This window comes from Falco rusticolus, chromosome 7 (assembly GCF_015220075.1).
Source record: "Falco rusticolus isolate bFalRus1 chromosome 7, bFalRus1.pri, whole genome shotgun sequence".
NCBI classification, from domain to species: domain Eukaryota; kingdom Metazoa; phylum Chordata; class Aves; order Falconiformes; family Falconidae; genus Falco; species Falco rusticolus.
Window position 1 is genome coordinate 22,759,855 of NC_051193.1, and position 16,714 is coordinate 22,776,568.

Genomic DNA, 16,714 nt, shown 5'->3' on the forward strand with positions numbered 1-16,714 from the left:
GCTGCTCATTGAAAGGAACTCACAAACAAAAGGACGCTGGCTGCAATAAACCCAACTGTTTCTGAACAACACAACGCTTCATTCTGTTGGCACTCTGCTCCAACTGCAAGGATATAATGGAGATATCGTAACAAGAAAATGCCATTCAGCAATCTGTACTTAGACAGAAAAAGCTGTCACCCTGCTCTGCTTAGCTCTTGACTGTGACTGACGACCTTCATCTTCGATGATGATTTACCTCTGCTCCACAAAACTCAAGTGCCGTAACAGATTCCTGGCAGACTCCTCGGGCCCTGCCTCCCCTCCCTCCCTCCCTCCCTCAATCCACGGGGATGCTGACTTGCAAAAGTCTGGTTTACAGGAAATGTTATTTATACCAAGGAAATTGATCTCATCCCTTTTTTAAAGTCTTCTGGGCTATTGTTAGGCTTATCTATTATGTCTAGCTTTGACAGCAGCTTCAGGGTGCAGCAGGCTCAAAACAGACTGCAGACTCCTGGGATCTAAATTCAGGTTTTGAATACTACACTGCTTGCTTATACGATCCTGCTCAACAGACTTTTTACCCCATCTGTACTGCCAGTACCACGCTGACTGGGAATTTGGGGGTAAGGAGAAAGTTAGACAAGCCCACCCGGGCCATTAAGCCCAGTCCCCAGCCACCACATGTGGTTTCATCCACAGCGTAACCGTTTGAGTGCGTGAAGTGTTTCCTCTCCCTCTACAATCACACCATGACACCAAAGCAGCTGACACAGCAAGGCAGTGCGAGGTGCTCCAGCTGTCTTGGATGCAGTATGTTTCACTCCATAAGCCAGAGTCAATCTCGCTCCTTAACAGGTTTTACACGCTCCCTCTGAAGCGCTTGTTCCACTTCTGTTAGCCACAAAGGCGGCTACAAGCAGCCACCTCCCCACAGACCACAGGTGTTGTTCCAAAACTAAAGCTTGGAAACCTGCCCTGGAGCCTTGGTTTCTTTTCCCTTTCCCCAAACTGTGCCATGAAGCAGCTGCAATTCCACCTTCTGGCCCTTTGCTGGAAGCCCAAGCTAACAGTGCTCTATTCTCCTCTGATATTTTTTTTTTTTTTCTGTTTGGGACTCAGCTTTGAGTTCTGTGAAATGGGAGGATTCTCAAATCCTCACACCTAATGCAAATTACTTTTGTCATATCCTGACTCAGCGCCTCTAAATATCTAAGAGCAGACCTCAGTAACAAAGGCTTCACCCTTAGAACCCAGTGAATCACCCCACCAGTTACTGAGTTGAGGACTTGTATGCATTTTGCTCTCTGCACCTCATGATGTCATCCCTTTGATCGCTGCGTGTTTGCTAAAGTGGGTGGTAGCATTAAACACAACCCATTTATTCAGAGTTCTTCAGAAAAGGCTTCAAAATTAACAGGCAATACCAGTTAAAGACATACAAATTTCTAGTACGTAGCACACCATGCAAGCTGACCCCTCACATCATAAAAAGAGTGCTCTTTTTGTCCTGATCATTTGTCTGGAGACAATTTTCAACCTTCATTACTATGGCAGCCATTATTGCAGCCGGGTGAACCCGATGTCCTCCATGGGATACAGCAGAGTAAGCCGCGTCACTGTCCTCCCCAGGACAGAGCTCGGTGCAGCAGGCAAACCTCAAGGGTACCTGGCCACCTGCGCATCGCTGTCATCGCGTGGCACGTACCCCCACCCGCCCGTCTTCAAGCCCTAAGCCTTCCTCTCATCATTTCGGAGCACACGTGACCAGTGATTTACAAAGTTCAGCGTCCTGTTAAGCACACGTGTCACTGAAGAGCCAAGTGCTGATATAAAGCAAGGCTCTGGACAATATTTTAAACCCCTTTACCAGAGCTTGGGCTCAACCAGTATCCCCATCTATTTCTGCCCCGCAGGACAGAAGGGAATTTGTTGCACTGAATCCGATTTCTCAGACCATAGCACTTTTACAGGTTTGGGGCTCTAAGCCTTGGGTATAGCCCAAGAGTGGATTTAGTTCCACTATATTTATTTTCCACCCCGAAAAGGCAGTCCCTCCCCTGCCAGCCTCCATGCCTGTACTGAGCCCTGAGCTGCATAGGGCAAACCCCTCTAATACAGAGCGCACCTTCTTCTAGCCTGGCAGCACGTGAGCCATCTGTGTCCCAAGGAACAGCAGCAGCCCAGGGCAGGAACCTTAGGGACAGGCATTTCCAAGCATGCGGTATGCACCACGCGCTGCTCCCCAGCAGTCTCAGGAGCTTGATGTCAGTGGAAGCAGTTAGGTCCAAGGCTCCCTGACCACTTCTGTAACACTAGTGTCAAACCAGAGGAAAGAGTTCTTGAAGCAGGGAGTGCTGTCCCTCCACTGCCTGCATCCATTGTCACACAAGCTGTTTCACAAATTGTCAAGCCCCAAATTAAAACTCTCTCGACTCCTTGTCCCCAGGATGCCCACGGAACCTCATTTCTTTGACAGTTTGAGCTTGTCATAGTTTCCCACATTTGTTTATTCATCGCCAGTTGACACACTTTTCTTCCAAAAAATACCATTTTTTTCCCCCCCTGTGCTTACTGACTGCAACGATAGTGCCAAGTAGCCTTCGCTTCACAAGCTTTAACAAGCCAGTATTTCTCTTGTAAGACAATTCTCAGTTTGCAGGGTCAACTTCTCTGCTCTTGCCCCAACTTAAATTCACCTCTTTAAATATGAGTGACCATACTCATACCTAGTAATCCAGGCTGCTGCCTTTACAAGCAAATTAGAACTTCCCTGTTTCTGCCTGAAATAACTCACCTTGTAAATGGTACTATTCCACTTGCTATTTCTATCCTACACACACACACTGGTAGCTCACAGCCCTTCTACAAGCCACCAATACCCTCGGACTTTTCCATCCTCCACCATTTGGAGCTGACTGGGTCCCGTCAGAGGCAGAAATGCCCAGTGCTGCCAGAGACATTTGTTCTTTACCCGCTCAGGGCACCCCTCTTCTTTTACCCCTTATGTTGAGCGTGGAAAGGCTGCAGGATAACATCTGCCCACCAGACAAACCACCGGCCACCTGCGTGTGCAGCTCTTTTCTCAAACGACAAAAGGGAAGAGCTGCTTCGTACTAGTGCAACAGAGCTTTAGGAACGCTTCTACAGGAGTGAATCTGTAGTACTCACAGTATGTAGGTGATGACTCCTATGCTCCTAAAAAACAAAGGAGATTAATTGCAAGGGTTCTACATGACCTGTATTCTTCTTGATGTACACGATACGAAAAAGTCAATAGTAGCTACTATAGAGGCAGGAGAGCCACTGTGGTTTTAGGCAACTGCTAATACCTCTCTTAATGAATAGTGTTTCAGGGAAAATGTGAATTTTACATATAACTTCAAGTAATAAGGATATCTGAAGTCTCTTTATATATTTCTACTTCAGCAGGTATTTTCTACAGTACACATCAGAAATACCAAGAAATGGAAGCGAGGCTGTTACTTCTTTTGTCTGCCTTCTCAGTGGATCAGATTAGTAGGCAGGTCTCCTCTGCATGCAGTGCTCTTATAAATAAAGCTGTCACAAGCACTGCAGGAACATGTTTTCTTTTAAGAGTGCTCCTCTGCAGCGGACAGTGGCAAACTGTTAACTCTATAACTGCCATCATTAAAGTTTTTCACTGTAATTTTGCTGAAATTAAATGCTTGTCTTTGAATTAAAAAGAATGCATAAAAACGGGAAAACCAAACAAAGAGTAATAACTAATGGCACTTAAGATTTTTGGTTTGGTTTGGTTTTGATTTGTTGCAGTAGAATGGATTCTATTCACAGCAAATTGGGGAAAAGTAATAGTAGACCAATGTGGGGAAAAAAAACCCAACAAAATGTTAAAAACTTACCACATATCTGCAGCTAGTCCGAGCGGTTCATAGTTTACTATCTCTGGAGCTGCAAGAAAAAATTAATCAAACAGCAGCAACTGAGGTAACAATTTTTTACCAGGCTGAACCGAGTAGCATGGCAAGAATTCCCATGAGGGAGAAAGGGGAGTGGGAAGAGGAAGGGTAGTTCCAGGATTGCACTGTTCCTAGCTTCACAGCCCTGACAGGAGTTCAGGTCCATGGGTGTCCAGAAGAGATTATGCAGAGCAACTTGGAGCGTAACGCAACTCAAAGGGTGAAGCAGTATTCTACACTAATTACAGTGCAAATTACAACAAATAATAATTTATTTCACCTTCAAAGGATACCGTTATTCCTAAGAATCTGAGCTTTTGTTTTGGTTTTAATTGGTACCATTAAAACTAGTTTCCAATGGCCAGTCAGAAACAGCCCTTAGGAAGAGACTGAAATTACATGCCAGCCTACACCGGCATCCACGTCAACCCTGGTATCTTGGTAAGAAACATTTCCCCCAGATAAGACCTTACCCAAGAGAAAAGACCAAGGTGAAGGAATGAGATGAAAGAAAGGTGTCTGTAATAATTGTGTTTAACTGGAATATGAATTGCAATTCTCTCCCTGCCCCCCACCCCCCAAAAACCAACCCCAAAACCTCTAACGGAAACTAGTAGAAAAGGGTAGGATTAACGTAAAATCCAATCAAGACAGATTAGAATTATGATCAGTGAGGAAAAAGAAAAAAAAGAATCATGTGGAAAATGTAAGGGGAGGGGAGGCTTTTGTACACAAAAGGTGCACAGTGTTAGGCAGTTTTATCTAGAAAGCAACGTTACCCATGTATTTGCGTACCTCTGTACTACAATGCAGCATGCTTACTTGCCCCAGGCAACAAGTAAAGAATTATAATTTGTATTTGCAGGGTTTCACAATCTCAATCCTGAATTTATGTCTCTAAATTCCTTTGGCAGCAACCCACCCTCACAGGAGTAGCACATCTGGTTTACAGAAAGCACCTTTCGCCCATTCCAGAAAAACAGAGTAAACCTCTAGATTCAGGTCACCTTGGTAGAAATGAGATTCAAAATACCTCTGTCCCTCACTTCTTAACTTTGAAAACATGTCTCAGCTTCCTCATGGAACTTGCCATACAAGACAAAGGAACTGGTCACTCACCTACAAATTCTGGAGTTCCAAAAATGTTTTTAAATTCAACCCCATCTTCTATTTTGTGAGCTAGGCCAAAGTCAATGAGTTTGATGTGTGGAATAGGGATATTTTTGTCTAGAAGCATAATGTTTTCAGGCTAAAAATAGAAGACAGATTTTTGTTATTATCATATTAGTATCTTGGGAAAGTAACAGAGGTCAAGTGCTTTTTTTTCTTCACATACACAGCACTTGTGCCTAACCATTTACAACTCATTCTTTTGATAAAAGGATGGCGACTGTGAAACTTGACATCACTGAATGGACCCGAACTCCACAAAAGCAAAGCAAGTCTAGTAAGAGTAATACTTTCCTTCCTTTGTCTCATGCAAAATCTGCCTTTCTCTGTTTTCCTGTTAGCACTCCTAAGCTTATTTTCTTAATGATGTCTATTACCCGGATGAAAACAAGCCACCCTTGTTTTCCAGCGAGGCAGAAGGTTTTCACACAACTGCATGTGGTTCCCCAGTCTGACAAGGTAACACCAGGAGATGATCAGCCCAGCAGCACTAATACACTGCGCAGTGGAAGCTCAGTTGATCTTGAGAGAAGCTACATCCCTGGCCCACACGGGCTCCTGGGAAAACGTCACAGCCTGACCCCCTGGATCTGCCTCCGTTACACCCCGGGTGCCCACGCAGCAGCAGGTAGCCGGCAGCAAGTAGCTGAAGCGGTGCAGACATCGGTGCACAGATGGACTGGCACTGCTCCATCCTGACGGAGAGCCGCACCACTCAGGGTTTTGACTGACAGTAATTTTACTGATCTGTCGAGTTTACACTGGGAGACCTCGCTATTTCTGTTCAGCTGTAACCCACTGGAAGATGTCTTCCTGGCTGCTTCTTGAGGGATTCTAGTCACATCTGAAGCTACTTAGGGAAGGAAAATACTCTTCTTTATGAGATTAAATTCACAGCTGCAACAACAAGGCCAGGAAAGGTCTAGGATTTACTATCTGTACAGCCCAGAAAATGGAAAGAGTTGGGATCAGAGGTCCCAGCTCATGTATGATAGCAAGCTATTAAAAGAACATGTAGCATTTCTCACAGCACTGTAGAGAAAAGCTGAAGCTAGAACTGTAACAATAAAGCTAACTCTTTCAACCACAGACTTTGACTTTCTTTGCCAGATATAACGGATATTTCATAAACTTATATCTCCAATTAAATTCCTCAGTCTTAGTTACTCCCTACCATGGCCCTATTTCACAGGTTTCAGAGTAAACGAGGGGTTCAATTTACCTCCCACTAAGAGCATTAATGCATTAATTTGTCATAACTTAATCATAAGCTCAAGAGCAACAGTGAGATAGTTTGATTCCCTGCTGGCAGCCGCCTTGCCTTCTCTCAGCAGATCCTAATGTGGAAGCAGCTCCTGCTAACACACACACTCAGTCAGAGCTGCGCTGGGAAAGAAAGCATGTGAATAATTTATTGTCATCGTCATTGGACCAAGAATATTTTAACCTCAGGCTAACAAGTCTGGGTTTCTTCCATGGATCTAGGGCACATGCGTTTGCCCCAGATACATGATGTAAGCTTGTTTAGAGCAGATGGAACAGACTGAAACGGCAAAAAGTCACAGTCACTACATCTTGGACTATTTTATTCCTTAGGTGGTCTAAGTCACTGTAGCTCCACTGCAGTCGATGGAGCCCTGTCAAGTGACAAGATAATTATGAATCATCCTCTATCTAACCAGATCACTGCTTAAAAATGCATGTCTAATTTAACACTAGCACAACTCCAAACTCAGTCCTATAAAACCCAGGAAAGTTATTCTGTGAATATGTTTTAGGTCATTTGGCACTCACTGTCAGTGAAATGATTCTTTACCTATCCTTTCTGATTTCTGTCTTGCATATCCGGTAACATCTTCATTGTCCACCTGACATTACTGGTATTAACTATCAAAATTAGCAGCTAGAGATCAGTATAGAAAAATTTGCACTTATATTTTCACAATAATTTCATATTACTGGTTATTACACTGGTTTCTAATATATGGTGAAAACTTTCAGTCTTTGGCTTCTGGATTCACTTAGTCATTTCAAAATCAATTTGCACATCCTTTGTATGTTCAAATATCTCCTATGCCTTTTCACACGCATGCCACGAAGATTTGGATGGTAGTTTTCTAACCAGTTTCTTAGTTTAAATGTGATTTGCAACATTTGCAACAACTACGTATATGCCATTAACACCGACTCAAGACCAAGCAATTGAAGACAGAGACAGCATTAGGCACATGTTTAGCACAAGGGATCAGCATATAGATCCCGAGAATCCAGGAGGAGTCTATCCTTAGCACACAAATAATTAGTAATTAATAATAAACTAACCTGGATTTAAAATCAGGACAAGGACCATGTAATCTAGCAGTGGAGTTTCTTCCTTTTTCCTTCATTTTAAACCAGTTCCCTCCTCTGTTTTATTCTACTTTATCCCAGGGGATAAGTGCATTTTGAATGTATTTCTGGAAACAGCAACGTCTGAGGCAGGCAGGTCTGCAGCTGTGAGTCTGCCGCTGAGAAAAGCACCTTCTCCTCATCTCAAGAGTTTCATTCCCACGGACAACAGGCTCCGAGGTTCAGAGAAGGTGTTCACCTAGGCAGGCCACTACCAAGAGCAGAGAGAGATGGTCTCTTCTGCACTGCCTAGGCCAGGTGTTCTGACATCAAAGTCAAGAAGGGCCAAAGCTATCGGTGCCACCTGAGATGGCAGGAAGAGAGCTCTGTGCGATGGGCTCTCAAGGCCCTGGGCTGCTCAGACCGCACGGGTGTGTGACTCCAAGCACAGCGGGGACTGGAAACAACGGTTGTCTGTAGCTGGATCTGGCCTTCCTCTTCCCAAAAATGCCTTTCTTCTGCACATAATTCTAACTTTTTTAATGTATTTTTTTTTAAACAGCATGCTTTGGATCGTACCACAAATGCAAACACCTAAAGGATAAAGACTTACAATTTCTTTCTCTCAGTCAGTAAACATATAAGCCCATCCAGAAGTTACCACAGGCCTGATGAAGGAGACTCTCTTCCTTGGAGCACTCAGCTGTGAGGTGCATTTAAAATGGTTTCCCTATTGTCTTAGGCATGTTATCAAATACAGATATCAAACAAATTGTAGAAGGCACAGTCCATCATTAAAAACCGACAGTAAGTCTAAATCACTATCTTTACCTTTAAATCAAAGTGAGCAATTTTCTTAGAGTGAAGGTAATTCACACCATCCAAAATCTGCTTGATGAATCTGGTTGCTTCCTCCTCACTCAAAGACTCCTTCTGTGCTAGGAAGTCAAAAAGTTCTCCTCCAGAAACCCTGCAAAATATACCAGAAAACACCCACTTACCTACTGCTTTGTGAGACATAAAATAAACATAAGCACAGCAAACTAAAGTAACAAAAAACCTCCATACAGTTAGAAAAAGGCCACTCTTGCAGGTAATTTAGTGTTTTGTGCTCTGGTCCCAGGTGGACCAAAACCTCCTTTTGGCTGCAGCTCTCCCCCCTGTAAATAAATTAAGGACTAGCTTTCCGTATTCCATTGATGCTGCAAGGTTTGATTCATCAAGCATATAAAGGACCAGAAAAAGGTACATCGTTTTATGAACATACAGACATACGCATATTTCCATAGGAAGGCTTTGACGTTAACCACTTCAACTGCTATCTTTCAACATTTTCTTTTTGGATGAGACAGAGGAAATGGAACAAGTTGTAGTAGTCCACAACTGTTAGAGGATTACTTCTCCTACCGGTTGCCATCAGAAACATGAGGCAGCCAGATCTGCCAAGAGAATCTCTTTTCTTTGCCTGACAGCCATTACACGCTCTCATACAGGTTCTTGCCTGACACAACTGATAGGAAAGCATTCCTTGTGCTGGATTTTGAAAAAGAAAGTAGATCGTACCGGCTTGGAAGGTACCTAAAATTGTTTTCCCAGATCAAGGAAGTGCTATTAGTTACTATGAGTTTTCACATTGAAATTGAAATACATTCCACGTGTATTTAGTACATAAGACTTCTATTTTCTTTTTCGTGCCTTGTATTGAGAGCTCCAGTGCTATTTTTCTATATATTATGAAAAAGGATGATCTAGGTATTGAATGGGGTATTGGCTGCAGATGTTGCTTATCATTCTGCTTACATTTACTGTTTCCAGCCATTGATATTATGAATTTATTCTCATTCAGATTGGTTGTTGGGGCACCCACAAAGCGGCCATTGCTCTTGGGCTCAGGTGTGCCACCACCTGTGCCCAGCACTCGGAGCGCAGGCGCTGAGGCATCCAGCAGCCATCTCAGACATCAAGGTTTTGGCCCATTGTCTGCTGAAACACCTGTAAGAGAACCGGCAGGTCCCAATGCTGGGACTGAGCGCTGGGACTCCCGCAGTTCGGCCCCGCTGTGCATGACAGGGCCTGACCCCTGGCCCCTGCGCAGCACCGGCGGTGACAAGGTGGTGACTCCTGCTCCGCCTCCGCCAGAGCAAACTATGGTCAACAGCTACAAGAAGCACAAAGAGAAGTCAGCTGCAAACAAGAATAATGTGTCAAAGGCCACAAAGGCTTATTTCCCAGCTTCTGCTGTTGCTGTGGGTGGCAGCACGCCATGCTGTCCGAAGGCAGCGGTGTACACTGCGCCTGTTGACCTGAGCATCAATTACCGGGTATTTTTTCGCAGCTCCCCCATAGTCAGAAACTCTCTAACACGAGGCGGGACACTTCACCTGAGCAGAAGCCACTTGGTGCTTCAATTGTTACAACAAAATGCCTGGCAAACAAAAATAAGCTTATATGATCTAGGAATATGTTGCAAGTGCTGTCCCTGGCTGCTGCCTCCACCTTCCTATTAATCTCAGTTACGTGGCCTGAGACTCTTATTTGGTCCCTGATTTTCTTTTTAGGTGACACGTGCCAAGGGTATCAGCACCACCATCAGCCTTGCTGGGCAGGTTGTGTTTCGCCCTGTGCGTTCAGGAGCCAGGGAACAGTCTCTTCCCCGCCTTGCAGTAGGTTTAGGAGCCTGGGTTCCTTAGTTTAAAAATTATTGCAGCTGACTGTGACAAGCCAGTAAAGAAATCGGTAAGCAAAACCTGGTAGTCTCTTGGTGAAATCTGTGCACAGCGAGCAGGCAAACCCCGTTTCCTTAATGATTTCTAGTCAACCTGCGCTGAAGCAACCCCCCCGGCAGGCAGGGCGGCGGGGGCGTCAGGAGCCAGCGGCACAGTTCCGCAGGGACACCGAAGCCAGCCATGCCGGCCCTTTACCCTGCACAATGTCCTTGCTGATTGCTCCTTAAGGTGGACTCATTAACCTGGACTAAGAATAAAACCAAATTCTGTCTCGGGCCAGGCTGACAGCTCACGTAGCCCAGCCTCCAGCTCTCCCGACACCTGCAAACGAATGTACCGCTCGAGGCGAGCACCCAGCTGAGCCACTTGGCAAAAGCCCTTCCATCACCGTCCCCTGGCACAGAGGACTGTGCTAAGGTTGTCGCATGTCCGTGCCTCTTGCCTGCGTGGAGGAGACTGGCAACTTTCTTTTGAGGAATCTCCTTCGCTACACGGAAGAGTGTCAGAAAATTGTTCAGCTGCCCAGACTGGAGGTGTTTCATCCCTGTCTCTCCTGCTGCCCCCAAGAGTGGTCACTTAGTATGGCTGGGTTAGCTCCTCAGGGCACACCAGGGGTTTTGGTAACCTCAACAACGTCCCGGGCAGCCAGCAACACCTGAGGCATCACTGGAGAAACTGCGCAGCCCGCAAGAGCGAGGATCGCAGCAGATTTACGTGCTAGCTCCTTGCTGTATTCTCCCTTTTCTCCAGTTCACACTGACCTTGAATCAGGCAAGGCAGCAGGGACTTCCAAGGTACAGAATACAGGTACAGCATAAAAAAGATTCCAGAAGGCTGAAGTCCCTCTGTTACTTTTTTCAGCAAAAGGCTCCCTCTTACAACTACATAAGCATTTCAGTTTCTGAAGGTCAGAGATCAGCATACGTTACAAACAGCCCAACACATCAGCCTAAGCTGCAAAGATCTTAAAAGCCACCTAAAGGAAAATTCAGTATGTGTGATTATTTCTCCTTAACAAAGACTCAGGCTTTAAAAACAGGTTTGAGTACAGAGCAATAAGCAGTGTAGTGCAGGATCATTCTTATCCAAGTTACGCGCCTGAGCTCAGAGAAACCCTCAGGCAGAAGAGACAAGCAATCCCAAAAGCCCTTATGGAATCCCAGACAAAGAAGCAGTTCAGCACTTCACTCCTTTGCAGTAGAACACTCATAACTGCACTACAGGTTACATTTGGACATCCAGGGAGGTGTGTTTTTTAAATCAGCACCACCTGTAGAAGAGCAAATGCTCCTTTCTCAAAAGACCTTGGCTTACAGAAAAATCCCTTCCTCTGGTTCCATCTCTTTCCCTTTCACCATGTCACCTTATTCCCAGGGCAAACAGAGCAGCAAGGGAATCGATACCCTTGCTCTTCCTTCTAAGTCTAATAAAAGACAAAGGACAACGCTGCCTCACTCCTGGGAACAGCTGTCTATTTTGTGTCCACGACCTCGACACCACGAGAGGAGAGGGGCCTGGCATATCCATCACACCTGCCTTCAGGCTGCTTGTTGGGGCACAGCAGCCTCACAGCAGGGCCCAAGGGACAGAGCAGCCAGGTCACAGAGCGCCGTGGGGAGCACATCCCTGAGCCAGCGCAGCAGGAGGGCAAAGCGCACACCTGCCGAACCGCGCCGGAGAGCAGCTGGCTCAGCGATGCCCATCCTGCTCCGACCGGGAGGAATGGCACTGCAGGGTCAACCCTGCACAAAGAGGAGATGGTCCTGCCTGTGCCAGCACAGTGGGTGTGGGACAGGGCCAACATTTTAGCCCAGACTCTTCTAAACACCAGGGTAGCTTCTTCGGTTAATCAGGAATACTGGGGACATCCTTCTGAAGCTGAACTCCACTGCAGCTTAACGCGAGATTAATTGGCCAGGTGCTGTAACACTTATGTTGATAAACCACAGGGAGCATGCGACTGATATCAGAGTGTCAGGAGAAGAGATCATCTGCTTATAGAGAGAATTTAATTATCTTTATGAGCAATTATCATCATCCTCAATTTGTATACAGCAGCTGAATGCAGTGGCCTTAATCAGGTCAGAACTCTGTTGCATCCAGCCTTTTAGAAGTGCAATAAGCTACAGCCTGACAATAGGACACACAAAACATATCAGGCCATGCGAGGACAGGAAAAAGCAGAAGGTAATGAAGCAAGAGGTTATTTTAGCACAAAGTAGCTGCTAGTCACAGAAAGCCAGCTCCTTTCCTGTTTTCCAGCACTGGCTACGAAGGCCAACATTTGGCCATAGGCATATACTTAAAAAGTAACAGATGCTTATCATCGCTCACATGCCACCTGCCAGCAGTCACATTAATCTTCAGGAATTCTCCCTGGCCAAAATGCTGGCTCCCCTGGCAAGCTAGTGGTTATTTCATCTCACTCCGGGATCAAAGCCTGGATTACACACACAAGGTCGAGGCAGGTGCCCTAGGGAACGTATGGTCTGCAGAACTTGAGCCACAGAGTCTCTGTATTTCCTGGTCATACATACAGAAAAATTGCATCAATTACTCATTACCTAAAAACTGTAGTAAGTAGAATACCTCAGGGTGTCTCCTCACTTACGTCTTTACTTCATTACCATGAATTGACAGATAAAGTCTATGTCATCTTCTGCCCAGCTCCTCTAAGACTCAGAGCTTTATAAACTAGGTGGTATTGATTGCACAAAAGAGCAGGACACAGCCCCAGAAAGCTTAAATTGATGTCTGTCTGCCTTCAACACATGACAAATTTCATCCCCTTAGGCCAAGACCATAGCTCCTGACCACAAAAGCTCCGTTTATTAGATGAGCTGCTTCCACTCCTGGCTCTGATGAGTACAAGCACGTGACTCTACTCCCTGCTTGGTGTGACAGTGTTCAGGTGTCCCTGGTTCTCAGCGGAGATTAGGAATGCCGAGCCACACAAATACACATAAATATAAATCTGCGCGTGCACCAAGATAATTTACAACCCTTTCAACTGCTTAAGACAGACCAACAGCACACTGTGAACTGTACAGGAGATGCTTTGGACATATGATCATCCATGCACACAGAGTCACTCACTTCTATTACGGTCCTGACCCTCAGCCATGAAACACCCAGACTGGCAACTAAGTTTCACCCAAACTTATTATCCCAGTGTAAATTTCAGTATAAAGAGATCCAGCCACTTGGTGCCTCCCCTTTTTCATTTCTCGAAAAAGTGATTTTATCATGGCAGATTATTTTTTCACTCAGTAATTGAATTAGGCAACGCCAAAGTTTTCTTGAAATCACTCTGGAACGAACACATTGTCCTGGTTTCGGCTGGGATGGAGTTAACTTTCTTCTTAGTAGCTGGTGCAGGGCTGTGTACTGGCCATGATGTGAGAACACCATCCATAGCACACTGATGTTGTTAGTTGTTGCTGGGTGATGTTTATACTCAGTCAAGGACTTTTCGGTTCCTTGGGCCCTGCCAGCGGGAGGGCTGGGGGGGTGTGGGAAATTGGGAGGGGACACAGCCAGGGCAGGTGACCCGAACCAGCCCAAGAGGTATTCCATACCATGGGATGTCATGCTGAGTATATAAACTGGGGGAAGAGGAAGGAAGGGGGGGACATTTGGCATTATGGCTTTTGTCTTCCCAAGTAACTGTTATGTGTGATGGAGCCCTGCTCACCTGGGGATGGCCGAACACCTGCCTGCCCATGGGAAGTGGTGAATGAATCCATGTTTTGCTTTGCTTGCATGCGTGGTTTTTGCTTTAGCTGTTAAATTGTTCTTATCTCAGCCCTTGAGTTTTACATTCTGATCCTCCTCCCCATCTCTCTGGGTGAGGGGGAGTGAGCAAGCGGCTGCGTGGGGCTTGGTTGCCGGCTGGGGTTAAACCACAACACACACCAACCGTAACACTATTAAATGTGGGGACATCCAAACGTTCTACGGCATTCAGCTGCAGATGCAATGTAGAGGTGCAAGTGATCTTCCTGCGACCTCCCAGCCACGGCAGGTTAAATCTAGTGTCATCGGAATGCTGGGCAAATAGCACTGAGAACAGAAAGCCACGCAGCAGCAAGTGACTTGGTTCCCCTCCTGACTTCACAGTGAAGAATTTGCATCGCTGGGGTGAGCCAGGGAAGGTGAAATGAATTACAGTGACCTACCTAAGGTGGTATCAATTTTCTGCAGCATCTGACACTTCAGTATATTCAGTCTATCTGATCAATCTGCTACTTACTCTAATAACCTTCCCTGGGTATTGCACGCTAGTAATAATGAAAACTGCTGCAGCTGGTCTATGTGTCCTGCTCTAGCCCTGCAAAAGCAACACTTTACTCTTTTGGGATATCACTAGTCCCTTCCCCTCCAATACAACCTTAAGTCACATCATCGGAATCCAATATAATTTTGATTCATACTGGGTTGTAAGACCAAGAGGCAAAAACGCTATTTACACAGAGCAAAGCTCTCTTGCCCAGGCTGGAAATAAGGGTATTTCTTCCTCAAAAAACCCTGAACCTTCTATTCATCTTTATTGATGAATTTATTGTAGTCCTTCTACATCACGTTACGTTTTACAAAACTGAAGAAATTCCAAAACATATGCATTAGTGTCAGCACTGAAGTGACTGCAAACTTTACCCTCCACACACAATTCAGGTTAACGTCACATAACCAACCCCCTGCACGCAATGCCCAAAACATGACGCCTTTGAAATGCTGTTAAAATGATACGGCAAAAGCATGGTCCGGCAGGTCTGCCCAAACAGTGGATCTCACGCTGCCCGGCTAGGGATTCTGAAAGAGGCAGAACATGTTCAAAGCAAGTTGTGTTATAAGAGATTACATGGTTAGTCTGTGGTCTGCATCCGTCTCTAACATCTCACCTCAGTTCCATCAACCATAATGAAGGGCAGTAGGATGTAAGAAACAGTCAGTGGCTCTGGGATGTATTTCTAGGCTGGTGAAACAAACAGCCAAACAAAATCCACCAGGTAATTAAATAGCTATTGCAGAGACTGGTAATTTTGATACTGCTTCTTGTTCTAATAAACCAGCATTTCTCTGCATGGTAAACACCTATTAGCCAGGTTCTTCCACTCCTTTTCAGTCAATAAGATTAAATACAGACAAAAGCATCAAAGGTGACCCCCTGAAATACAAACTCATGTTTCAGCTAAGCAAAGGCTCCTTAAGCCAAGGCTCTGTGAAGATGACTCCTGACCACACTTCCAGCTTCCCTGGGCTATGCATTTACTCTTCCAGGAAGGGACACGCACAGGTTCTGCAGAACAAGCCGTTGTCCCCTCAGTCCAGACAGAGAGGCTGCTGCTAGCTTGCCTTAAACCTCTCTTCCACAGCATGAACCATTTTGCGGTATGTAGCCAACATATAGTTTAGGAGAGTCACCCTAAACCAGCAGCCTGGCTGCCCGAAGGGTCACGATGGGTGACCTGGGGTGAGGCTAGGGCAGCCCACAGGTCACCTGGCTGGGGGGCTCGCTTGTCAGCAGGACCTGCATGGCAAGGGCTGCCCCCCATCACATGGCAGGACACGAGCAGAGGGAGCAGCTCTTCACCCCTGCCCTGCTGCTACTCATCCCCAACAGCCAAAGCCTAAGGATCAAAAAACCTCTTCCCTTGCCCTCCTCCCCTCTTCCCCCAGTCTCCTCTAAATGAAGAAAATACTGGAGCAGTGAGAACGGCATGGCTGCAGGGTTTGCAAAGGGCTTGATGGCTTCACATGCACTGGGAGAGACGAAAACAGGAAGGAAAATGAAACGAGTGTTCAGCAGCCATCGGTTCTCCCTCTGAGGTTCACGCCAGGGCAGCGCTAGGCAGGCACGAGGTAACGCCTCCACCAGCACACTGCTGAAGCTGACGGCACTCCCTGGCTCAGTGCCCACCGCCTCGCTGACGCCAGCGCGCACCTGTATCCCCAGGGCACGTGGAGGAACTGGGGGGCCTGTTTACCAGCAACCTCACTCCATCGTCCTGCCAAGATCTGTGAGGCAGAACACCACAGTCACCACCTCCGTGTTCCGCAACCCCTGCAAGCGCCTTCCGGGTCCTGTTTACCTCCTCCTGCCCGGGAGGGTAGGAAGTCCCCTTACTCACAGCTCAAGGATGAGGACCACATCCGTCTTGTTCTCATATATGTCGTGCAGCTTGATGATATTGGCATGCAGGATCTGCTGCAGAATAGTAACCTCCCGTTCGATTTCCTCGCGTCTCACCCCTCGACGGCTGGCCCGGCTCTGACGTTTTTTAATGAACTTAGCAGCATACTCCACACCGGTGCTTTTTTCTCGACATTTCTTCACTATAGCAAACTGGCCACTGCAAGGAGAAGAAGATAACAACAATTCTCTTAAAGCTTTCATATAATCACAACTTTCCGAACAAGCTATTCATATACAAAGGTGCAACCCCTGAGCAACACCGCTAACCGTACAAGCTTGTTCTTGGTACAGTAGTGGGGACTATCAGAGTTCTGCAATTAAAGTCACCTGAGCATATAAGGCAGCCTCCCGCTGCGCCTGAAATGCAGCAA

General features: G+C 46.1%; 1 protein-coding gene across 6 annotated transcripts in view; it reads right to left on the bottom strand.

Moving 5' to 3' along the window:
• Nucleotides 1-16,714, bottom strand: part of DAPK2 (death associated protein kinase 2) — a 54,222-nt gene that overhangs the window by 10,430 nt on the left and 27,078 nt on the right. For all 6 annotated transcript variants that reach the window (XM_037393787.1, XM_037393781.1, XM_037393785.1 and 3 more), the window contains 5 exons: nt 16,279-16,500; nt 8,253-8,391; nt 5,043-5,172; nt 3,867-3,915; nt 3,154-3,180 (listed from right to left, as the gene is read on the bottom strand). In XM_037393787.1, coding sequence (XP_037249684.1) covers nt 3,154-3,180; nt 3,867-3,915; nt 5,043-5,172; nt 8,253-8,391; nt 16,279-16,500 — 567 coding nt within the window. The remainder of the gene's footprint in view (nt 1-3,153; nt 3,181-3,866; nt 3,916-5,042; nt 5,173-8,252; nt 8,392-16,278; nt 16,501-16,714) is intronic.